The 23,905-nt window shown below is 47.9% G+C and overlaps 1 protein-coding gene across 1 annotated transcript in view; it reads right to left on the bottom strand.

The window, feature by feature from the left end:
* Nucleotides 1-5,018: 5,018 nt before the first annotated feature.
* Cacna1c (calcium voltage-gated channel subunit alpha1 C) overlaps nucleotides 5,019-23,905 on the bottom strand; it is a 558,454-nt gene continuing 539,567 nt past the window's right edge. Inside the window, exons 42-47 of the mRNA XM_052721999.1 lie at nucleotides 22,226-22,578; nucleotides 19,513-19,638; nucleotides 16,704-16,807; nucleotides 15,911-16,014; nucleotides 13,563-13,901; nucleotides 5,019-11,806 (exon numbers count right to left, since the gene is read on the bottom strand). Of these exons, the coding sequence (XP_052577959.1) occupies nucleotides 11,504-11,806; nucleotides 13,563-13,901; nucleotides 15,911-16,014; nucleotides 16,704-16,807; nucleotides 19,513-19,638; nucleotides 22,226-22,578 (1,329 nt within the window). The 3' untranslated portion in view covers nucleotides 5,019-11,503. The remainder of the gene's footprint in view (nucleotides 11,807-13,562; nucleotides 13,902-15,910; nucleotides 16,015-16,703; nucleotides 16,808-19,512; nucleotides 19,639-22,225; nucleotides 22,579-23,905) is intronic.

Raw genomic sequence — 23,905 nt, forward strand, 5'->3', positions numbered from 1 at the left:
TGGGAGACCTTGATTTGGGGGATGTGGAGATGCCGGGTGGCTTGGAAGAGAGGGCTGGGGGGTGGGAGGAGGGAGGAGGGTGGATCTGTGGGTGGTATGTGGAGTGAGTAGAAAATTTCTTAATAAAGAAAATTGAAAAAAAAAGACTTTCCAGATCCATCCACTTCATTGAAATTTCTATAATTTTATTTTTTTTACAGTTGAATAAAATTCCATTGTGTGTATGTGTAGCACATTTTCATTATCTACTCATCTGTAGATGGGCATTTAGGCTGATTTCATTTCCTCTTTTATTGTGAATAGTGTAACAATAAACAGGAATGTGCAAGTATCTGTATAGTAGGACAGACTCATTTCAGTATATGTCCAGGAGTGATACAGCTGGATCAGATGGAAGTCTGTTTTTAATTTTTTGAGAAACTTCCATGTTGGGAGGCCTTGTTGGTCAGATGTTGCAGTCTGTGGCCTGGTAGCTCTCTCCAAGCTTGGTAACATGAAGGACTGATTCCCTCCCCAGCAAGGCTTCCTGCTCTCTAACTGCCCTTATTTGGAGGATATCTCTAGGCCGGGATGTCTGACTTATCTCAAGGATGACTCCTGACATAGTTCCCTGCACACACTTTTTCCCTGATGCCCACATGATAATTAAGTTAATGTTCTAGCCATTTTGATAGGGCCATGCTTCCACTAATGATAGAAGCTATATGATAGGAGCATGCCACTTAATGCAAATTAGGGTTTGTCCCCAGGCTTCCCAATTCTATATACTTCCTAAACTCGGGAATGAAGTTGAGTTGTCTCACTAAATTTTCGCCTGGAGGGCTATCTCAGTCATATCCACAGCGATCCAAACCCTATTCCCCACTTTAGCTTCCTCCACCCTCCTGGACCAGTGGCCAATAATCCCGAGGAAGAAGGAGAACCACACCTCCATAGTGACTGTATTGGTTTACACTCCCACCAGCAGAGATTAAGTGGTCATCTTTCCCTACCTCCAAATCAGCATTTTTTTTCTCTAGTTGGGGATGGGGATGGAATTCCACAATAGTTTAATTTGCATTTCCTGGATGGCTAAGGATGTTGTACACTTTAAAAATATCTATCTGTGGAGCTGGAGTGATGGCTCAGTGGTTAACAGAACTGACTGTTCTTCCAGAGGACCCGGGTTCAGTTCCCAGCACCCACATGGCAGCTCTCAACTGTCTGTAACTGCAGTTCTAGGGGACCCAATACCCAGGGCATAACACCAATGCACATAAAAATACTATCTGCAGTAGGTGTGGTGATTTACACCTTTACTCCCAGTAGTTGGTACAAGAGGCAGAGGCAGACTGATTGTTGTAAGTTCCATGCCAGCCAGGGCTATATAGATCTGGTCTCACAACCAAATAAACGAGAACAAAATAAAACACCAGCCAAAATCTTTTTTTTTCCAAGCAACATCTTATTTGCCATTTGTGTTTCTGCATTAGAGAACGGTCTGTTCATTTCACTAGTATATTTATTGATCAGCAGCTTTGGTGTTTTCTGGGGGGTGTGTGTGTGTATTTTTGAAATTCTTTGTATATTCTAAATATTAACCCTCTGTCTGAAAAGGATTTTCTCTCACTCCATGGACTCTCTATTCAGTCTGCTAATAGTTTCCTTTGCTATATAGAAACTTTTTACTTCATGTGATTCCAATGGTCAGTTCTTGGTGCTGTTTCCTATGCAGAGTCTTGTTCAGAAAGTTCCTGCTTGTATCTATTTTTGGAGTGTATTACCTGTTTTCCTTTAGCAGTTTCAGATTTTAAATTATTTTTGTGAAGGGATCCAACTTCATTTTTCCGCAAATGGATACCAGTTTTGCAGCACCATTTCTTGAACGGCTTATTTATTTATTTATTATTTATTTATTTATTTATTTATTTATTTATTTATTTATTTATTTATTTATCTATCTATCTATCTATCTATTTATTTATTTATTTATTTATTTATTATTTATTAATTTATGAGACAGAGTCTCTCTATGGAGTCCTGGCTGTCCTGGATCTCACTCTGTAGACCAGGCTGGCCTCAAACTCACAGAGATCTGCCTGCCTCTGCCTCTTGAGTGCTGGGAGTAAAGGCATGCGCCGGCGGCCGCTGCTGCCGCCGCCGCCGCCGCCGCCGCCGCCGCCGCCCCCCCCGCCGCCGCCGCCCCCGCCGCTGCTGCCGCCGCCGCCGCCGCCACCACCACCACCACCACCACCACCACCACCACCACCACCACCACCACACCCAATTGTGCTCTTTCTTCTAAGGATTGCTTTGACTATTTGTGGTATTTTGTGTTTTCATATGAAATTTTGGATTCTTTTTCCAAGTTCTATGAAGAACATCATTGTGGTTTTGATGGCAACTTCACTGAATCTACAGATTGCTTTTGGTAATATAGCCATTTTTACGGTATAAAGTCTGCCAATTGGGGAGCACATGCGGTTTCTTTTCAATATGTGGTATCTTCTTCAGTTTCTCTTTTTAGTGTCTTCAGGTTTTCATTTTAAATGGATTTACCTGTCAGCCACAAGGATTACTACTTGGTACTTTATTTTGCAGGGGGCTATTGTGAATGGAATGGTGTGTGTGTGTGTGTGTGTGTGTGTGTGTGTGTGTGTGTGTGTGTGTGTGTGTGTGTGTGTGTGTGAGTGTTTGGGGGGTCTCTGAGTAGCCCTGGCTGTCCTGGGACTCACTTTGTAGATCTTGCTGGCCTCTGCCTTGAGTGATGGGATCAAAGGTGTGCACCACCAGGCCTGGTGGTTGGAATGTTTTTTTCTTTTTCTTTCTTTCTTTCTTTCTTTTTTTTTTTGTTTTTTTCAAGACAGAGTTTCTCTGTGTAGCTTTGCGCCTTTCCTGGATCTCACTCTGTAGCTCAGACTGGCCTTGAACTAACAGAGATCTACCTGCCTCTGCCTCCCGAGTGCAGGGATTAAAGGAGTGAGCCACCACCGCCCAGCTGGAATGTTTTTCAATTCCTTTTAGCATATGTGAATGCTACTGAGTTTTGTATTCTGCAAATTTCCTTAAACTATTTATTAAATATAAAGGATTTCTGGTGAAGCTTATAGGGTCTTTTAAGTACAGAATCATGTCATTTGTGAATAAGGATAATTCAACTCCTTCCTTTCCCAATTTTATCCCTTTTATATCTTTCCCCTACTTGATTGACTTAACACTTCTTGAACTATGGTATGTTCTACCTATTCTTAATTTCTCCAAGCCCTTTATCACATCTGCATGATAAGCTTTGTCAAAAGCTTACTCTGTATCTATTGAGAGAATCATGTGATTTATCTAAGGACTGTAACCTTAAACTAAGCTTTTGAAGATACTTCAGTGAGACTGTATACAGTTGGCTTGTTTCTGAAACAAAGCAAAAACCCAAACTGTTCTGCCAATCCCTGTCTTTGAATTGTTAATTTTAATTCATTTAATTTAAAAATAATTATTCTTTAGGACAGACTACTGTTAATCTGCTGTTCATTTGCTATGTCATATAGCACCCTCTGTGTGTATGTGTCTCACTGACCCTGGAGCTGAGTTAGGCTAGCTGAGCAGCAAGCTCCTGGAGCCCTCTTGTCTCTCCCAGTTCCCACACTAGGATTACAAACTTGCCTTCCTATTTATATACCATTTCCTTGACTTCCTCTACATTTTTCAATGAACAGTTGAATCTAAAAATGTGGTAACTCTGGAAATCAGATGTCCCCTCCTCCACATTTCTTATGGTTGCTCTTTCTTTGTGGGGCCGGGTTTGCTTGGTGGCTTTCTTTCCTCCTGTGGTTTGCTTTTGTTTTTGTTTTTAGGCAAGGTCTCTCTGTAGCACAGGCTGGGCTGGAACTCATGATGTAGGCCAGGCTAGCCTCAAACTCATAGTTACCCTACTGCTTTAGTCTCCCTGAGTGCTGAGATTATGAGCCTATAAGGAAGAAGGGTAAACTCCATATCCAGGATCAGTTTTGATAAGTATAACGTATGAGCTTAGGCTTTCTTGCATATTTTCTGAGCCAAGCTTTCCCTGGATATGCTCAATCACTTTCTAATGTTCTTCATCTAAATATTTGCTTTTGGATGTATTAGCTTTAATGTCTAGTTTCTGGAAGGAGAAAAGGGGGGAAGAGGGATGGAAGAGGGTACTGGCCCTTTAAATCTAGGAAGTCACTTCAGATGGATGGGGAAACAGCTTTCAGTGATGGGGGTACAATAATGACTTCCTGCTTCTGTGTTTGCACTTCTGTGATTAGAAGCAGCAATCTCCGCTGAGTACAGATCTTTGATGTTCAGGACGATTTGCTTTTCCATCTGCTGTGGTCCCCATACGCTGCCAGCTGCTCTGGATGAAGGTTCAGATGCTGCGCCAGGCTAGGTAGGGCATGTGGCTGCTGCTGGGCTAAAAACTGAACTTGCCAAAGTTAAGTTGGCTGTTCAGGCATTCCTCTTCCGGATTCCAAGGTATCAACAGACTCCAAGCTCCAGCAGAGTTACAAGAAGCCAGAGTCCAGCAGAGCAGTCTTTCTCTAGGCAGCAGACAGGTTCTCGAGCTGCTTCCCCTGCCTCCTGGAATCCCTGCAACAATTCTGTTTTTCCTGGGGATTATTCTGGAAGCTTTGTGTGAGCCAGTTTACATCATCATGGTAACCACAGAACCTTGCATTTGATGGTGTTTTCTCTCCTCTCCCCTAGTATATCCCCCCCACACTTTATCTGAACTCAATTATTTAGGGGACAGTACTTCGATTTTCTGAGCTAACCATTCATTTCTCTTCTGCCTCCTTATTCACCTTTGACCATTTTTGTTGACCCTGTCATAGATGGAAGAACATCTATGTGAGATCCGCTGTGGTCACAAAGTTAGGGATATGCTGGAGTCACACCCTCTCTGCTCCCCCAATTTGAAGGATCCAATGCAAGTGGAGGTTAAATCTATTTCTGTGAACTGTAGGAACAGGGGAAAAGGAGAGGTATGGAACAGGGGAGATACTGATTAAACCAAGATCGACATTGTTAAGAAATTTATTTGCAATTCTTTTTTGCGTTTTTGTTTGTTTTTTAAATAACATCATTCCTTAGATAAAAATGCAATCTTACAGGAATATACAGTAGCGTCTCACACAGAGATGGACCCTGAAGCTCTCCTTGAAGGTTTTCCCTTCTAGATTCCCTGGCCTTACTCAAGGGGGAGAAGGCGCAGCAGGCAGGGCCATTGACAGCAGTATTATTTGATGATTACAAACTGTACAACAATATTTACAACAGTCAGACTGTGGTGTCGTGGAGCCTGGAGGGGCAGGTGTCGGATATGCAGGTGTATATGAGTGACACAGGAGCCTGTTCATCTTTCCATGCCTCTCTGGGAACAGGCATGGCACATGACACAGGCTTTCTCGTGGACATAAAAGTGGACTGAGTAGACACATGGAGAGTTGGGAGTAGGAGCGGCTTTATGTGGACCCTTTACATGGAGGGAAGTTTTCCTTAGCAACACTGGCAGATTAAAGTAGATTTGCAGTATTATGAGAGAGGCAGACATTGCAGCATTCACTCCTGGGGATCTGCCACCCTATTTCTCAATGACTTCTATTCCCACAGGTTGTTCTTAACTGCTCTCATCACAGATGTGTGTAAACCCAGCTGTTTCCCTGCCATCCAGGCTTTGCTCAGGGCAGTGAGCAAATAGCACATGTCCGAGCAGGGCAGACAGATGGGTGCATGGTCAGGTAGGAAGGCTGGGAGGTGCATTTCAAGTCTGGGGGATGGGATGCAGATGTGGATGTATGTTGTGTGGCGAACAGAAAGGTGCCCATAGCTTATGGGTCACTGTGATGCCTTCTAAGGGGCCCTCTGCAGGGATTGCTTGCTTACACATCACCTGTCCTCAATTCCCAAAGGTTCTTCCCTGCTTTTAACTTTGGTGTAGTTCTCCACGCTGGGAAGTCTTAGGAGGCAGAGACTGTCTCAAAATAAAAGCTGAAGTGTTTGCCCAGCATGTACAAGGAAGGCCCTTGGCTCAATCCCCAGTGCCTTCATATTGCTCCCCCAAAAAAGGAAAAGAAAAAAGAAATAACCCTCTGATTTCCTATATCCTCTGCCTCCCCAAATTGTCTCTGTAATGACCCTGCTGAGTGGTCCATGAGCGAAGTTTTAGGTGGCAAATTTGCATTAATTGACTCATTCATGCTGGAGTAAGTGGCATGTCACCCGTTCTGTAACTTTTATACATCAAATCACTTAGATTCTGGGAAACTGGGGTTCACAGAATTCCCCATGGGGATGAAGGGCTACAACTCTAAAGCAATGAACATCTGAGATAGTTCGGCTCTCGTGATGTGACATTTCACATTTTCATTGCATTTTCCTGGCCTTGCCTTCCTTATTGTTAGCAGAGACCTAAGAGAAATGTAACAGAAAAATCTTAATTCAGACTTTACTCTCAGTACTGAATTGATTTGCAATGCTTGATATATCTAGCTACATTCTTCAACTCCCTTTCAGAGATAGGTTAGCAAGTCTTCCTCACATACCAGGAAGGGCCAGGTCTTTATCATATACTATATGGATCAAACCTCTTAAGATGGTTGGAGGAAAAGGGCAAGTTTAAGAATGGTAGCAGTTCCTCACTGTAGATGAATAGAAGTGTCACCATTTTCACCGTTGGAAATTGTTCTAGTTTCTTCCATGTATTCCTCTTTAAGATGTCCAGTGTTTTTCCCTTATAATAGGACATCATCTAGAAATGTACTGGGCCACGGTCATAGCTGTTCTGCGACACATAGCCACAGATTGAACAGGTTGAACATGCCTACCACAGTCCTCCTTTTCTGTGGAAAAAAAAATCACAAAGTAGCCATCACCTCAGCACTTGTGCCTTAGGGTGTGTGTGTGTGTATGTGTGTGTGTGTGTGTGTGTGTGTGTGTGTGTGTGTGTATGTGTGTGTGTGGTATTCAACTGCTTCCCTGCAAGGTGAAGACACTGTAAGAATCTGCAAATGGTTCCTTTCACCTCTCTATTCCCTTCACTGGGCTTGCAGAGGAGAAGGAGGGGAGGAGGAGGAAGAGGAGGAGGAGTGAAATGCTACAGGAGGGGAAGGTCCCTGTTACTGACATTGTAGGTAGGTGCTTTTCCCCCTCACATCCTCCCAGGATGCCTCTCCCCACAGCAGCTGCTCTAGAACATGGACTTTGGTGAGTGAGACCCAACCTCCCCCAACAACTTTCCCATTGGCAAATTCTTTGGCCAGATGCAGTGAAGGGACCTCACAGGGTCAGGTAAGAACCATATCGCTCTAGCTAGGTTGATTTAGCTGGAAAAACACCCAGGGTAGGTATGTTTCACAACTTCCAAAGCAGATTACGGAGCCACCAGCCTTTACCAAGGCTGGACAAGACAGAAGCTGCTTTCCACACGATGAGATGGGGTCAGGATGTGCCCTTTCCTCACCTCCACATCCCTCTAGTTCTCTCTGTGTTGACTCTTGATTTAGAGCCAAGGCTTTGTTGAGGAACAGAATCAGCCAGGACACTTACAGCATGTTTGGCTTTCCTGGGCTTTGAGTAGCTCTTCTGAAAGCCAGACAATCCTTCCTCAGGTCCTTGTTCAATTGTTTCTAGCTCCTGAATGAGGACATTTCAGTTACTCAAAATCCCAGGATGGAGGGGCCATCCATCCCCTTGGCGACATTTGAAATGTGCTACGAGAAGGCTAAAAACCCTGAGTACCAGATTTGACTCCATGCTTGGTCTGGATCCTTGCTCTCTTGGCCTGCCCTTAGGAGCAGTGGAGTGTTCTCCTGGCCTCAGTACAACAGCCACTTTGCTTCTACTGACTTCCAGATTGTTTGCAGAAATGTGCTGGTTTTGGCAAAGGAAGGGCGGCCTACTGTGTTCAGTTAGGGTGTCTGGAGCTCCAGATGGTTGAGAGCTATGAGAAAGGAACACAGACCTTCTTTTCATAGTACCCAGAATTTGGAACCAGGGTACCAGAGGAAGGTAAATGACAGAGTTGGGCCTTGGATTCCTAGTCAGGTTAAGAAAGATAGGAACCACAACTAACAGGGAAGACATTTACAAATCAAACAAGGTCTAGGAAAGTCTCTCTCTTTTAACCTGAAGATATGAAGAGTCTTCTAGGACCAGGCAGAAAGGAACTAACTGGACTTTGTCTGTATAATATGGTCTCACACATGAAAAGATCAGAAATAAAAGAGACAGAGCTAGTCATAGGACAGATGAAAACACATGGCCTACACTCCTTCATGGCCCTTTGGCCCCCAGCTGCGGGCTAATTTCCCTGCCATTCAGGGACTGTCAGGATTGCAGAAGGTCTGGTAGTTATGTTCAAAACAGTCCTTGGGAAAATTCCATGTTGGGTGGAGAGTAGACAGTCTGGTGTAGATGTTCACTGGCTTTCCTACTCACTGATCCCCTCTGTCCTGGAGACAGGTAGCGTGTGTCAATCTTACTCAGGTGGTCATGAAGCCAAGCATGAAAACCCCATTGGCCACTGAACCTCTGTTCCTCTTAGCAACAAAGGGCAAGGGGCCCATTGTCCCTGATGATGCTATTCTTGCAGGGTGCAGCGTATGAGTGAAAGGCTGTTCTGGTCTTCTTGGCCATAAGGGAGAAGGCAGTCTGTGGGTATGACTGGTGAAGGGGGGTTTGGGGAACCACACTGGGCAGAGTGCTGGCAGGAGCTGCAGGAGCTTGGCCTGTAGCTTATGTCATTGGTCAGTAGAATCTGGCAATGTAGATCAAAGCTTCCAAAGGAAAACAAGGCAGCGCAGGGACACTGAGTATGCATGTCTGTGTGTAGGATCAATGAAAACACCACATTTCCCTAGGGGTCAGATGTATGTGAGAACCAGACAGCCAGTCAGAAGGGCTCCCTCTCTGTAGTCACCGTAGTCACATCAACACAGTTGCAGAACTTTGCAGAAACAAGACAAAGGATGCCACCCAATCCTCACATCTAGAAGCCCTTATGGGTACTGCAAAGGATGCTGGGTTATCGGCACATGGAAGTCCAAGGAGGAGCGCTGTTTTTAGACTCTGGTTAATCTGTGGACACTGGGCACCTCTCTCTGCCTTTTCACGAAAGATCCTTGCTGGAATTTCTAGCAGATTCTCACATAATCTCCAAAATAGGCTGGAAGGACACTGGGACCAGAAGATATTCTGTCCATAGGTAAGTTCTGGGTGAATGGTTGAGCCTTATTTTCCCCAGAGCCCTTCTTTTCCAACCATTCTTGTTACAATACAATCGAAAGACCTGGTACTAACTGTAAGAGTTGCTGAAGGCAGACACAGACGAGCCGAAATGGAAGGCCCACACAATCTGTTCCTTTCATCCCTGTTGAATCCTGATGCCCGCCCTCGTCAAGATCCCCTGCTTCTCTGCCTTCCTGCTTTGGAAGGAGAGGATGAGTGGTTTCTAGAAGGGCCACAGTTCCATCCCATTACCTTTCTCTAGCCACGGCTACGGCAATCTGCGTTTGGGTAAGTCATGTGTCAAAGATGAATCTGGCCTACCACCGCCCCAGGCTGACTGTCACCCCATCCTTTCAGTCCGAGTGCTTGGGAAAGCCAGCCACCTCTCCACGGGAGCATCTTGGACAAGTAAGTATCCACAGAGAATGGCAGAAGGCAGCAAGTGAAGACCTGGATGAAACATGTCCTGATCTTGCAAAGCAAGATGTGGCATGGACTGTCTTACCACCCGGTTTTGGAAAGATCAAGGGAAATGGAAACAAAATACAAGATATGCAAAATGGTACCTCCCAGACCTGCCCGCAGAGAGCAGAGGACTGACACCGGGGATACCTTTGTTGACTTTGCAAATGAAAAAAAAACCATCTCCTCCCCAACCACATGTAGAAAAAGCACTTAAGAGTTCAAAGGTAAAGCTTGTCACACTCCAAATACAAAATGATTTACTTTACATGCAGCAAAATATACAAGAAGTGAATTTTAAAACAAACTTAAGTCATTATATTTGCTTGGCACAATTGCAATTCAGTTTTAAAAAAATATTTGAAAAATACTGAAACTGACCTGAATTCAAGTATAACAGTTTCTTCAACAGAAACATTATCAATGCAATAAAACGTTACACAGAATATATCGAAGCAAAATGTCTTCTTGAGTTTTTTCCCTTAAATTTTGTGTTTTTTTAAAATAGAATTTTAATGCTGACACAACTCACAATCGTATTTTAAAATGGATATTATTGCATTGCTTTTGCATATCTCGTGGGACAGGAAATGCCGTTACCGATTCTCGTTTCAGAAGCAGAAGCGGAGACAGTGATTTGTTTTTGCTTTCGAATCGCCCCAGATTCAGAACTCCCTGCAGTCAAACCGGAACCGGGATCTACGGACTTTTGTGCGGGGGTGGGGGTGGGGTGGAGGAGGTGCGCACGCACCATGTGGGTGCACACACGCACAGACGACCCACTATGGACACACGTGTGACACACAAATGCTCATACATCCTCTCTCTTGAACCTATCCATATGCCCAGCTAAGAAAGGAGCCCAGCTCAACCGCCCAGGCGCGCAACACCTTATCTAACAGCCCGTTACCTGCAGATTGTGACGCTCAACCGAACCAGAAAGAAAGGGGGAAAAAGGTGGTGTTACTTAAGGAAATTGTAACAAGTTACTGGGCATACACAGAGCAGGTAAACCGTCCTGTGGTGATATTGAGCCCTCGCTTCATGGGTGGAAAAAGAGGGGTGGGGGAGAAAACCGCACCATTTAAAGAATATAATAAAACCAAATCTGACTTAAATAACCCAAATGTGGAAACAGTGACTGAGGCTGCGCAACTGTAGATGCTCTTCTTCCTCCCTTCCCTGTGGGAAAGCACAACAAATAAAAAATAATAAAGAAACTAAAACCCAGAAAACCGAAACATGCTAACAAGAACCATCAAACCATGAAACCAAGATTACTAGGCAGCAGCCTGCGCCCCCTGGCCTGGCTAGCTGAGGGCAGGTGGTGTGGTCTGCACTGGCTCCCTCCACCTGCACCTCGGCTCCTGCAGAGGAAGAGTCCCAGAAGGGACCCGGCCCAAACTGCTGGGAACCTTGCAGCCCTTTCCCGGGCCCCTACCCGGGGCGCTGGCCTACTCCTGCAATAGATCCCTGGGTCCCTACTCCATAGAGACGGCCAGGTTCAGACAGAACATGTGCAAATGACTGTTTATACAAGCAAGGGGAAAACACCCTTTTGCTTAGGGGTGGGGTGGGGTCCTTTGGGCGGTGCTGCCCCGGGAAGGCGCTGGAGCCCTGCACCACGGCCTTGGCCTTCTCCCCTGAAAAGCCGACTCCGCAGACCGCCCAGCTCTGAGGCTTGTCCCGACAGCAGTGAATGAAGACGCTGTTCCGGTTACCTCCAGGTCACGAGAACAGTGAGGCACTTCTGAAACGAACCCATTAGGAACATTGAAACGAATAAAAAACACCCGCGTCTCGCCAGCCCTGTGGACTACAGGTTGCTGACGTAGGCCCTGCTGTCCGGGAGCGCCTCCTCGCTCCGGCCTCGCCCCAGGGCATATGCGCAGCTCTCGTCCTCTGGGACCACAGCCCTGTCCGGCCCCGGGTCCCTGCAGTTCACAAAAGGTAAGAGGGTGCCGTTGGGGCTCTGCTGGGCGCCCCCACTGAGGATGTTGTCTGCGGCATTCTCCATCTCCTCTATTGTCATGTCACAGGCGTCAGCCAGCTCCTGGGTGGTGACCTCGATGAACTTGGGATCTTGAGCAAACTGTCCCAGTCCTTCTGAAATTAAGACCTGAAAAGGAGGGGCAAAAAGAAGACAGAAGAGGGGCGTGGTCACCGGAGTTCCAAGCTCCCCAAGGATGAAGTCGCAGGCTGCTGCGAAGCAGAGCATTTGTGTGTACATAACATGTGCATGTGGGTATGTGTGTTAGGATGTGTGTGTGTATGCATGTGTGAATGTGTACATAAGTGTGCGTGTGTGTGTGGGGAGTGTGTAGGCATGTTCGTGTGTCTCTATTTGTGTGCTACCAGGGACACTCACAGGAAAGCAGAGATGAAGTATGGACCAAAGGAAGTGGGCATGCGCAGATCAGAGGCGAGCGCTTTAGGTTGGAGGATTCAAACACCATCATATCACCAAATGAGGAGAAACTTGCAGAGCGGCTGTGGACTCTGCTCTGCCTTTTCACGGGCAGATCTTTTCATTTCTCTTCTCTGGCCCCCAAGACATCTTTTATGTTGCTCTTTCCAAGAAGCCTTAGCTTTCATTTGGTGTTTAAGCACTGTCCCCCAACCCCTGGCCAGCTGTTTGCAGCTCCGGGGCTCCTTGTACAGGATGCGTGCTCTGCTTTTGTTTGGGAGAGCAGCAGGTGACCATCACGGGTCCACCCTTCCTCCTAGCTGCTTTAGTGACTAGTGAGAAGGAAGTTTACTAAGTCTCTGAGCCAAGGGGAAGAAGAATATGGCAGAGTCAGGGCGGGGGCTCTTTTTCTCCTACGCATCCGTTCCTCCTCTTCTGCCTGAGAATCACTCTCTCCTTACCTTGCCTGACTTTTCGACGGATGCCTTGCCTGTTCTGGCCACATAATGCTTACTTTTTAATCTGTTTGTCCTCGCCACCACAGTGGGAGCTCATGAGAGCTGAAATCCATTTCCCCAGATGTCTCACTGTGCCTATAGTCTCCGCACCTAGTAAGATTCTCAGAGATTTTTGAGATGAGTAAAGGACAAACAGGCTCGAGTGAAGAATTAGGGTTTCAGAGCTGGAAAGGACCAGTTACTTAACTGAACTCTATTCTCAGGTCGTCTGACCACAGGACAGACGCAGCCTCTGCTTGGCATGTCCAGTGATGGAGGCTGACTCCTTTACCATCGTCCTCTTATTGGGGAGAGCTGTGTGGGCAAGGTCTTCCCTCTACCAGTTCTCCTAGGACCTTGCCAATAGTCTAGAAACTCTAACAGTTTTTAAGGACCTTGCCACAGTCTTTGGGGTTTGCTTCAGTTTGCCAAAGGCCCCTAAAATGTGGTGCTAGGATTGGAATAGACGCTCCGCAGGGGCAGAGGACTAGTGACTCTAAAATCTCTCTAAAGGAGGAACAGAAGCCAAGGAGAAAAGATGCCCTCTTAAACTTGGACACTCGTGTGTTAGAATCACTGAAAGATTGGAAATGCCGGTTTCCCTTGGCAAGCTCCCAAAGCTCTGGGGAGTTGTTCTCCTGAGCAGTCAGAATTAAGCACAGTGAACCCTGGCCCTCTTTGTAGGAACAAGCCCCAGCACGCGTGTGAACTCTGGGATGCAGCAGAACTTTTCTTGGGGTTCACTGGCCCACACTTTACTAACGGCTTTCTCCCGGTTCATCATGGCCAGTGGCTATCATCTTGGCTAGTCATAGCTGTAATTTTCTGCAGGCCAGGCCTTCCTTCAGCATTTCTCTACTTTAAACCCTTGGACACCCAGTCTCCTTGGGAAGAAGCCAGGCTTCCTTCTCTGTACAAAAGTCTCCTGTTTTCTGGGGCCTCTCCCTCCCCAGGAGTTTGAATTCACATACCGCTTCCACCAGGCTGCTGGCGCTGCCATGGAACTGTCTCCCTGGAGCTCCAGCCTGGCTGGGCACCGTGAGGGAGACAGGCCGGGCTCTCCGGGCCATGCTGCCGCCGCCGCCACCACAGGCAGTGGTCTCCTCAGACCAGGAGCTGCAGTGGATGGACGGGAAGCTGCTGTTGAGCTTCTCGCTGGACTCAGCCCCCTCCAGCCGTAGGGTGGGGATGGGCTGTGGGGGCCTGCCCCGGCTGCCTGGGGTGACAGGGGGTGTGGGGCATGGCTTGGGGAACGTGGTAGGAGAATGGCTTCTCTGCAGGAGGGGGCTCAAACCTGCCACTGCCAAGGCCTGCGGACATAAGAAAAGGAGTTACCAGGAGGGGTCAGCCCTCTGCCTTCTGAGTAACTTCGAAACTAGTATTTTCCAGTGAGTTCTGCCTAGAATTCTCAAAGCCCAAATCCTATCTACCTCATTGAGACCTGGTGTAAGATTCAATAATATCCAGAAATATTTTAATGAGCATTTCCTTCTAGTTTCAGGACCTTACAATTGAGCACACTCTGGCTCATCCATGGTTGGGACTGGCTCTGCCATCTGTATTATCTGGATACAGTCACTCTGACTTTTCCACTAGATCAGAGAGGACAATGATGACGTGTCCTCCACAGAGCCAGAATTCCCCAGTGCCCTCTCTCTGCACCGGCCTATAGGCCAGTGTGACATTAAGTAAAATAAGGCTTTTGAGGTATAGTGTCTATCATAATGACCTAGACAAAATCAGTAGTCATTATTTTAACTTTTTTTTTTTTTTTTTGGTTTTCCGAGACAGGGTTTCTCTGTGTAGTTTTGGTGCCTTTCCTGGAACTCGCTTTGTAGACCAGGCTGGCCTCGAACTCACAGAGATTCGCCTGGCTCTGCCTCCCAAATGCTGAGATTAAAGGCGTGCACCACCACCGCCGCCCGGCTATTTTAACTTTTATAATGAAATAGACCCATTGATAATGCCCTGTCAATCTCAAGCAGAGTGTTTTGGCTTCTGTATCATGATTAACAATTTCCAGGTCTGCTTTCTCTATCCCCAAATGCTCCAGAGAATGCTCAGGGTGAGCCTGCGTTCCCACTGTCGCTGTGACTCTCAGCATTGTCCACTGCCCAGATGTGACATGTTTGTTGACGCTGTAGTGGGAGCGTTCATCTCCGGGTGACAGAGAGCAGGTTGGAGGTGGCATAATGATACAAAGAGAAACCTCGTTTCCCACCTCTGGGCATGAGGACAGATGGACAAAACCATTTGGAGAAACCCTTTTAGACAGAACACACAGCGTCCCTACATCCTGCTTTTCGTCCCTCTCCCCAGCTCATGGCAGCCCCCTGGCTATGGGGTACCTGGAAATCTAAGGGAAGCATGAAGCTATTTCATTATGTTGGAAAGTTCATGACAAAAATCCCTATTTAGACTGTGCTTTGGCCTTTGAGCTGAAGTTGTATCAGTTTTTAAAATGCATTTTGTATGCATGTGCCCACATACATAAACATATACACACATGAACACACGGATATACATGTATACACACATGCAAGCACAGACACACACACACACACACACACACACACACACACACACACACACACACACACACACAGAGCGCACAGGCCCCAAAGGGAGTTAGTAATTACAAAGGTAACCTGGGGAGCTCAGGTTTCGATCCCCATTTGCTGCAGGTAATGTATCGGCTGTAGCCTGAAGTTTCTACTTGTTCTAAGTTACCAAGAGTGAGTGCGCCGCTGGTGTTTTCACTTTGTCAGCTGCGCTATGCTAGGGTAGATTTGATCTAATTACTCTCCCAGGCCTTTTCTCCTTGGAGAACATTCCCTCTTTTGTTTTTTTGTTTTTTTTCCTCTTCCTTAGTCTCTCGAGTACTGTGATTAAAATCATGGCCACCATGCCCAGCATTCCCTGCTCTTCATCATGCTGTTGGCAGGTGCTGCCATCATATCTGCACTGCAGTGGACAGACAGACCGCTGCGAAGTTCAGCTCCCAGGTCCCATCAAGCCCTAGGCCTGACTGGATCTACTTTAGAGCGTGCAGCATACAGCATTGCATGGGGAGGGATATCTGGCACTGTAAGGAGAAAGCTCGAGAGCCCTGAATAGGGCTTCTAGTTAGAATCAGGAAAGGAATCCTCACCAGGGTGTCACAGGGACCTGCCTTTCAGTGCCACAGACTGTGGTGTCTGCAGAGAAGTGGACTCCCCAGGGGGGGGCTGATGCACAGAGGTCTCAGAAGGGGAGACAGAAGGGATCTGCCACCATCCTCGGGAGGTGTGGCTTGTGGCCTGTCCACAGGCGTCAATACCTGGTGATGAACCAGATGCCAGGGCACGGCTGTCTTCTGAGAGATGTCTCCCCCTTGATCCTTCTGTCTCTTCAGACATTCCAGGTGGAAGGAGGCCCTTCGACCTGCGGAAGCAGCAGAAGAACCAGAATAAGGGTACAAGGTGATGGCACCGGCCTGTGACAGTTCTGCCACAGCTGAGATCCACAGCGTCTACCAAAGGCCATGTAGTAAAGGCTTAGTCCCCAGTTCGGTACAGTCGAAAGGCTGGCTGAATGTTTAAAAGGTGGAGCCTTGTGGGAAGTTTTCCACCTTTGGTGATGTGACTTTGAAAGAGATCATGGGAAACTGGGCTCCTTCCCTTCTTTCTATTCCTGGCCAGTAGGCAAAGGGCCCATTTCCACCATGACCTAGCCACAGGCCCCAAAGTAATGGGCCGAGCGTCCAAAGCTGTGAGCTCAAATTCGCCTTTCTTGTTTTGAAGCTGGTCATCTCACATGTTTTATTACAGCGATGGAACAGTGACTGAAAGAGGCTTGTTCTCGGGTGAGGTACGAGGGTCAGTGCTACTTGGTCCCCAGCTCATTTTATGCCTCAGCTTATCTCCGAGGCATCTGAGTAGCCAATGTCTAAGTCCCGTCCCAACAAACTGTGTCTTTGGAGAGCCATATTGTCACTTTGCATGCCTACCAGCCCCTCTCTAGAGGCCGCCTAAGCAAGGCCCAGACAGTTTCTCAGTTGTTGCTCGGTGTCTGACCATTGCCATCTTAGAGGTGATTACCGTCTATATCTGCAGAACAAGGTGTGAGTTTACCTAGCGAGGCAGAGCGAAGGAAACCCCTCTTTGGAGACTGCTGGATCTCCCTCTTCTCCTCTGGAGATGTCAACTGTCGGTTTTCATCATCCTGGTAGGAGAGTCTGGAACAGAGAACCCTTGGCACATTAGGTGCCACCCATCAGGACAGCTGCTATCTTCAGAAAGCAGTTTCCACTACCCTTAGTGAAGGTGATGCTCATCTGCGCGCCTGTACTATAGGTGTGGGGAGCAGGTAGCAAGGTGTGCTAAGAAACCTGTGCCTGCTCTCGGGCATCATAGTTGTTTCATAGGCCTGCTTGGTGGGGGTCCTGGATCTTGATACAAATCCAGTGCAGGAGGCTTGTAGTTGATTTTTTTTTTGTTTGTTTGTTTGTTTTTCTGCTGGGCTGAGGATTGGAATTCAAGGCCTCGTGCATGTTAGCCAAGTACTCTAACACTGGGCTCCTGTCCTATCCCTGAGCCTTGCATTTCTGATTTCAGCCAGTGGAGGCTCTCTTGGGTATAGAGAAAGTTGGAAGAAGAATTCTAGGCCCATAACATTTTCTTAGAAGTACCTTAGATGCCTGCCTGTCCTTACACAGCAGGTCTATGCTGTTCACTAGGGCCATTCTCAATGCTACCCCAAGATCCTCTACCCCTCTAATTCTTCCCTGTCTGACTATCCTTCACTATCAAAAGCACATCAGCCACTGCCTGTAGTGATCCTGTAATCATCCAGTCGGCAGACAGCAGGGCAGTAGCAGCAATTAGGGCAGTGGTTCCCAACCTTCCTACTGCTGAGACCCTTTAATACAGTTCCTCAGGTTGTGATGACCCCAACCATAACATTATTTTCATTGCCATTTCAAAACTGTAATTTTGCTACTTTTACAAATCCTAATATAAATATCTGTGTCTTCCAATGGTCTTAGGTGAATCCCAAAGGGGTTGTGACTCACGGGTTGAGAACAACTGCCTAAGGACCTCTAGTTGATGACTTCCAGACTTTTTGATGGTGCCTCACAACGAAAAATTTTTACACATATCCCCAGTATCATAGACATACCTAGCCATATGAGACACTCCACTCTTTGTATGCTCCATTCTCTCATTATTTCTATACTGCCTTAGTCAGGATTATTTTTTCCAATGACTGCTGGCTATTACCCACTGAAGTAACTTCATGACCCTCCACTGATCAGTCTTCAGACTGAAGCACAGTTGTATTCCAGCCCTCAGTGAGGTAGATCAGATCGTGGACTGCTACCACTAATACCCTTTCATTAAGTTTACTTTTTTGTTTTCTTGCAGCGCCGAGGATGGAACACAGGACCATGCGCATGCCATGAAAGCAACCTACCACTGAGCTATGCTGGAAGGCTGACTGTGCAGCCTCTTGCCTCTGACTCCACCCCTGCAAACAGGAATGTATGTACGTGCAGGGGAGTTTGGGACATGAGACTCTCAGACTCTTATGCTGCCAATCCTGCTTCCATCCCCCACTAGCTAAGCCCTCCCCAGGACATTTTCCTTTTACTCGGGTCTCTCCACTCCTGCAGACCTGACTTCTGCTGCCCGGTACACAACTCACAGTTCAGCAGCTATGCTGCTGCTGGACTCAGTCTGCATGTCTGTTCCCTTGGCACTGGTACATTCTGTGGGCAGCTGGTTAGAAAGGTCCACATTTTCTTCCTGGTCTGTGATCTCTTAGCTTCCTAACCAGTTAGTAAAATCTCCTGGATTCAAATCCGGCTTCTTCGGAGTTAGGCAAGTATTCAATAAGAATCTCTCCATCTGGGCCTTTGTTAACTTTAAGGGCCCGAGAAGCTGGTGCATACCAAAGCACTTTCAGGGAAGTGAAGGGTGTCTCCAGGAGTCATAAACGTTTTACCAGGAGCCTAGAGAGGCACATACTTAAGCACACACTTCATAAACAATATTTATTTTCAATTATTATTAACTTAACTGCATATTTATGAAGCATGGTGTGACCATTTGGCATATGTAGATAACATGTAGTGACTAAGTCTGGGTAGTTAATGTCCACTTCCTTAAACAGTAAAGTTTGCTGACTGATATGTAATAGCACAGTATTTATCAGGTGCACTGTGATAGTTCAACAGGTATGGACAGTATGTAATGAACGCCTCCATCTTTTTACATTACTTTGTGTTTGGCACCTTTGAGGTCCTTCTTTCTAGTTATTCATAAAATATATGTTGACCCAACTTTTAAAAGCACTGGTCTTAGCCGGGCAGTGGTGGTGTATGCCCTTAATCCTAGCACTTGGGAGGCAGAGGTAGGTGGATCTCTGTGAGTTTGAGGCCAGCAGTCTGGTCTACAAAGCAAGTTCCAGGACAGCCAGGGCTACATAGAGAAAAACCCTATCTCAAAAAAAAAAAAGAAAGAAAGAAAGAAAAGAAAGAAAGAAAGGAGAAAAGAACACTGGTTCTTCTCACCAGCTGGACATTACAGATGCCCAGTGGCTCTAGATGGAAGCTAAATACTCCTAAGGGAACTGAACTAGCATCCCTAGGCACGCCGATTGTGCCTCTTCAGGGCAGACTTAAAAACTTCCATAACAAGTTTATTTGAACATCATACATGTATGCTGACTCACACTAAGAAATGCACCTATTATTGATCACATCATTTAAGAATCGATATTTAAAGGTTTCCTGGAAGTGTTCGGTAGTGAGGCAACCCAAGCTGCAGAGGGAATCCTGGGCAGGTGTTACTGATACGCCATTGTCTGGCCCAGAGGAGGGGTGTCAGTACTGCTCCCGAGTCCCCACCCTTTCCTACACTTAGGGTGGCCCAGGCTTACATCTCTGTGGAGAGCAGGCTGGGCTCACTGCAGTACTCAGTGTCTTCGCCCATCCTCACACTGCAGGTCTCATCTGGAAACATCTCTTGACTCACCGAGGCTCCCCGGCTCTCTCGGGAGTGGCACCTGCAGCACCCAGAACGGAGAAAGGCATCAGTTTCCTCCAGCCCTCCTGCCTCTTCCTCAGCAAGGAAGACGACACTGGGCACACGCAGAGACACAGTCCCACGGCTCCTGATGACGCCCGAGATGCTACAGGCTGTGTCAGGGCTCTGTGGGGGAGATTCAAGGAGCTCTGAATCTGCCCCCAACTCACTTACTCTGGCCCAAGACCTTTAGCTCACCCCATGCCTCAGGTTTCTCCTCTGGAACACTAGAGGAACACATTCCCTGCCTGATGCAGGGGCTTAGTCAGTGAAGTGATTTCCACCCAAGCACGGTTACCTGAGTGCAGTCCCTAGCGCCCACACAACTGGCTGAACGGGGGAGCTCCAAGTTCAATGAGATCCTGTCTCAGCGGAGAGTAACTGAGGAAGACATCCGACCTCAAGCTCTGGACTGTAAACACACGCACGCATGAGCACATGTACCCCACACAAAGACAAGTGGGGAAGACTTGGTTTTGAAGCAGAGTCCTGGACTGTGCAATCAATACAGGCCACCACAGGCTAGCTGTGGACAGCTGACAAGTCCCTGGAATCATCTTCTATATGCCTTTGTTCTGACCCTGAGTGAAGGCACGGGGAAGAAACTTCACACTGGCTTGTTCTCAGCAGGCAGAATAAGCCCGAGTCTGCGCTGAGCCTGGCTACTTCCTGAGCTAAAGAACCCGCCACACCTGGATGTGCCTTTGAGTAGAATGCTGTCCCTTCTGGGACAGGACCTCCTGCCCATTCAGTCATTTCTTCTCCAGCTCTGGTCAAGTGCTCTTCCACTTCCTGTGTGTGGCTCAGGACTTCCCTGCAGTTCTGTTCTCATGGACCCAGCATGTCAGAGTCCTAGGCCTACAGGGACCGACTACTCTTATTTACTACATGGACATGCTGTCAAAATGCCTTCTAAGTATTCATGTTTGTACCCATAGATCAGTGCTCCACTCAGCCTCGGTCAGAGATGCTTCTTTTAGCTGTGAGCAGCAGAGACTCATATGTGGTCCAAGTGCTGAGGATAATTTATTGTTGAGAGCTCAGTCCTAAACAAGTCATCTGCATCACTCCTTCAGAGGCTCAAGGAACATCTGGGGAGAGCTGGAGGATCCCACTGTTTGCTGCCTTCTCACAAGACTGGGCCTATCAACACACCATCATGGAGGGGGCAGGGCTCAGGAGGTTCCACCCCTCCATGAGGAGCTATTGGCTGAGGGGAGGAGAATGGGGGCTCATCTTCAGTGTGGAACCTTCTACCCATCCATATCCAAGCAACCCTAACTAAACTCAGTGGGCCACATACAAAAGAAAGGCAAAGAAGTAGGAAGGAGACTAGTGGGTGTAAAAGGAGATAAGAGAGGGAGATGGGGGGGTGAATATGATGAAAATATATTCCATATGTATATGAAACTGTCAAAGAAAAAAAACTAAATAAAATGAAAGTTTAAAAAAGACAGTCAGAGGTTTTCACAAGGCACAGCAGGGAAGAGCTAGTACTCGGCTGAGTCCTCAAAGGTGGCGGGACAAGTGTAGTGTTGCAGAAAAGGGTAGGGCCACCAGAACAGGCATGGGACAACCGCTTCCTCTTAATAACCTCCTAGGTGGAGCCAGCACACACTCCTTGGGTCCATGGGCTCAGCCAGCACTGCTGTGGGGTGGCTAAAGCAGCCAGAGTCCCGGAGTACACAGTAGGCAGGATGGATGCCATGGCAACACCCTTCAAATGCACGGGCCATGGAGACTTGCATATGGCCACCTGGAAATGGGACTGTGTGAAAACCAGTGAGCAGGTATGTTGCTTCGTGGATTAGGACACTTGGGATTCAGAAGAGATGCCTGAAATTCTTGCTGATATTCTAGGTCAGAGGGCAAGGAAAAGAACAGTCGCACCAAGAACCCGTGGGCTGGAAGGGCAGCCAGTTAAGAGTGATGAACAAGACAGAGGGAGTCCCCTCCTCAGGAGCCTACAGCTATGAAGCAGATGAAGAGGGGACCTGCCGGAGCCCAGGGCACGCTTCCTTAGGGCCTCGAGCAGTTATAGCACGCACCATACCTGTGTCTCATAGCGGTGTGTCCTACAGCACAGGCAAGTGGGGAAAGGGTGGGCCGGGTGGGAGACACGGTCAAGACCCCGACACGGTCAACACCCCAGGACCTACTCTGCACTACTGCTACAGAGGTGGACACACTGGCCAATCTCAACGAGGTGAAAAGCCAGGCTTAGGGATCTGGGAAAGGGCAGGGGCTGGTTGTGTTGTACAGGCCCAAGTCACACATCTTGGAGGGTCACAGGTCAACATCCTGAGGGGGGAAGAGAGGGAAAAGGACTGTCATAGGTAAGGCATCTCGGGAGACACCTGGGAAACAGAGCAATGTCCTCATTGTCATTGTCATGTGTGAGCAGGAACAGATGTGGGCGGCAAGCCGGCTCCAACCTCTAGTTCAGGGCAGCGGCCTCCACTGGAGACTGGAGGCCGCGCAGAAGGCTGCGGGGTCTAAGTCTGTCTTTCCTGGTGTCCAGGCTAGGGTGTGCGAACCCTCATGCTCAGGCCTACCCTCCTGCTTACCTCTTAGAGCTGAGCTTCCATGCTGCCTCCTGTACCCGGACAGCAGGGGACAAGGGGGGCCCGTGACCCTCCACAGTGCTGACTGTGCTGGAGTAGCCAGTGGGATGGGGGAAGCGGCCCAGGGCAGTGTTGTTGGCATTGTTGATGTTGGCGTTGGAGCCCGTGGAGGAGTAGCTGCTGGGGGTGAAAGTGGAGTCCACCAGCTTCTCGTGGGACGGTGACTCCGTGTCACCTTGGTTGTTTCCCGTCTTGTTGATGTGCAGGGGGCGCTGGGTGGTGAAGGTCTGAGGAAAGTTGCTCCTGCTGTCACTTGGATAGTAGCTGACATGGTTGCCAAACAGGCCTCCAGCCCTCTGTAGACAAGACAGAGGGGTAGGTGGAGAAGGCTTCTCTCTCCTCCTCCTTCTCTACACCCCCTCCCTACTCTGTGTATGGCAGTGGTTAAGAAGCACAGGCCATGGGAAGTCATCTTGCCCTCCAGAGAGGCACGCACTCTGGGCACATGGGAGAGGGAGGGGCTTAGATGCTCATGGCTCCACAATTCCCCTACACGTAGCACCAGGACAGGAATTCCCTCATGGGCCTGGGCAGGCAGGAGGTTGCTGGTCTAGAAGCCTCCCTGGACGTTTGTTCACAAAAGAGCATCAAAGACTGAGGCTGGGTGTCAAGGACAGTCCAAGATGGCGGTCCTTCAGAGAAACCAGCTGCTTAGCTTGGTGGAGCTTGCTGTGAGTGCTGAGGGGTGGGAAGAAGGAATGGAAGATGTGAACCAGATTGTTTTAGTGGACACACAAGCGGCTGGTGGATCGACAAGCTGTATGGGCCAAATTGAAACTAAGAGTCAAGCATCTACTATATTGATTACATCACGGCTTCCTTTTCTGTAGGGGCTCTTTGAGATTCAAAGTCAGGAACAAGTATTTTTCTCCACTATTCCTTCTTTGTCCTGGAGCGAGGGATGGGGGAGTAGTGGTTAGGGGCAGGGTGGAGGGATAGTGGTTTGCAAGGTTTGTCTAGTTTGATATATCATAAGGTCTGTGGTGCTGTGGGATGGTCTGTATGTGCTCTGATTGGTCAATAAATAAAACACTGATTGGTGGAAGTATAGGCGGGACAAGGAGGAGAATAAAGCTGGGAAGTGGAAGGCTGAGTGAGGAAGACACTGCCAGCCGCCGCCATGACAAGCAGCATGTAAAGATGCCAGTAAGCCATGAGCCACGTGGCAAGGTATAGATTTATAGAAATGGATTAATTTAAGATATAAGAACAGTTAGCAAGAAGCCTGCCACGGCCATACAGTTTGTAAGAAATATAAGTCTCTGTGTTTACTTGGTTGGGTCTGAGTGGCTGTGGGACCGGCGGGTGACAGAGATTTGTCCTGACTGTGGGCCAGGCAGGAAAACTCCAGCTACATCTTGGGTCCTGGTGACAGGCCTTGGCTTCTAGGTCTTGTAAGGGTGGTGTTACCATGGTTCTGTATCTCTGAGGCCATTCACTGATGGTATCTCAATGATGGCAGTAAGGATGGGGATGCAAGGCTGGTCATGGCAGGGTGGGCTGGGCTTGGCTCTCTGTGTGAATTACAGCCTGGGAACCAGACCTGGGGACTGGGATTGGCAAGAAGCAGAAGTGAGGGTGCCAGATAGGAGACTGCAGGCGTATGGCACAGCAATGTGTGAT

Source organism: Peromyscus californicus, unplaced genomic scaffold (genome assembly GCF_007827085.1).
Source record: "Peromyscus californicus insignis strain IS unplaced genomic scaffold, ASM782708v3 Scaffold_6__1_contigs__length_162567912, whole genome shotgun sequence".
Lineage (NCBI taxonomy): Eukaryota > Metazoa > Chordata > Mammalia > Rodentia > Cricetidae > Peromyscus > Peromyscus californicus.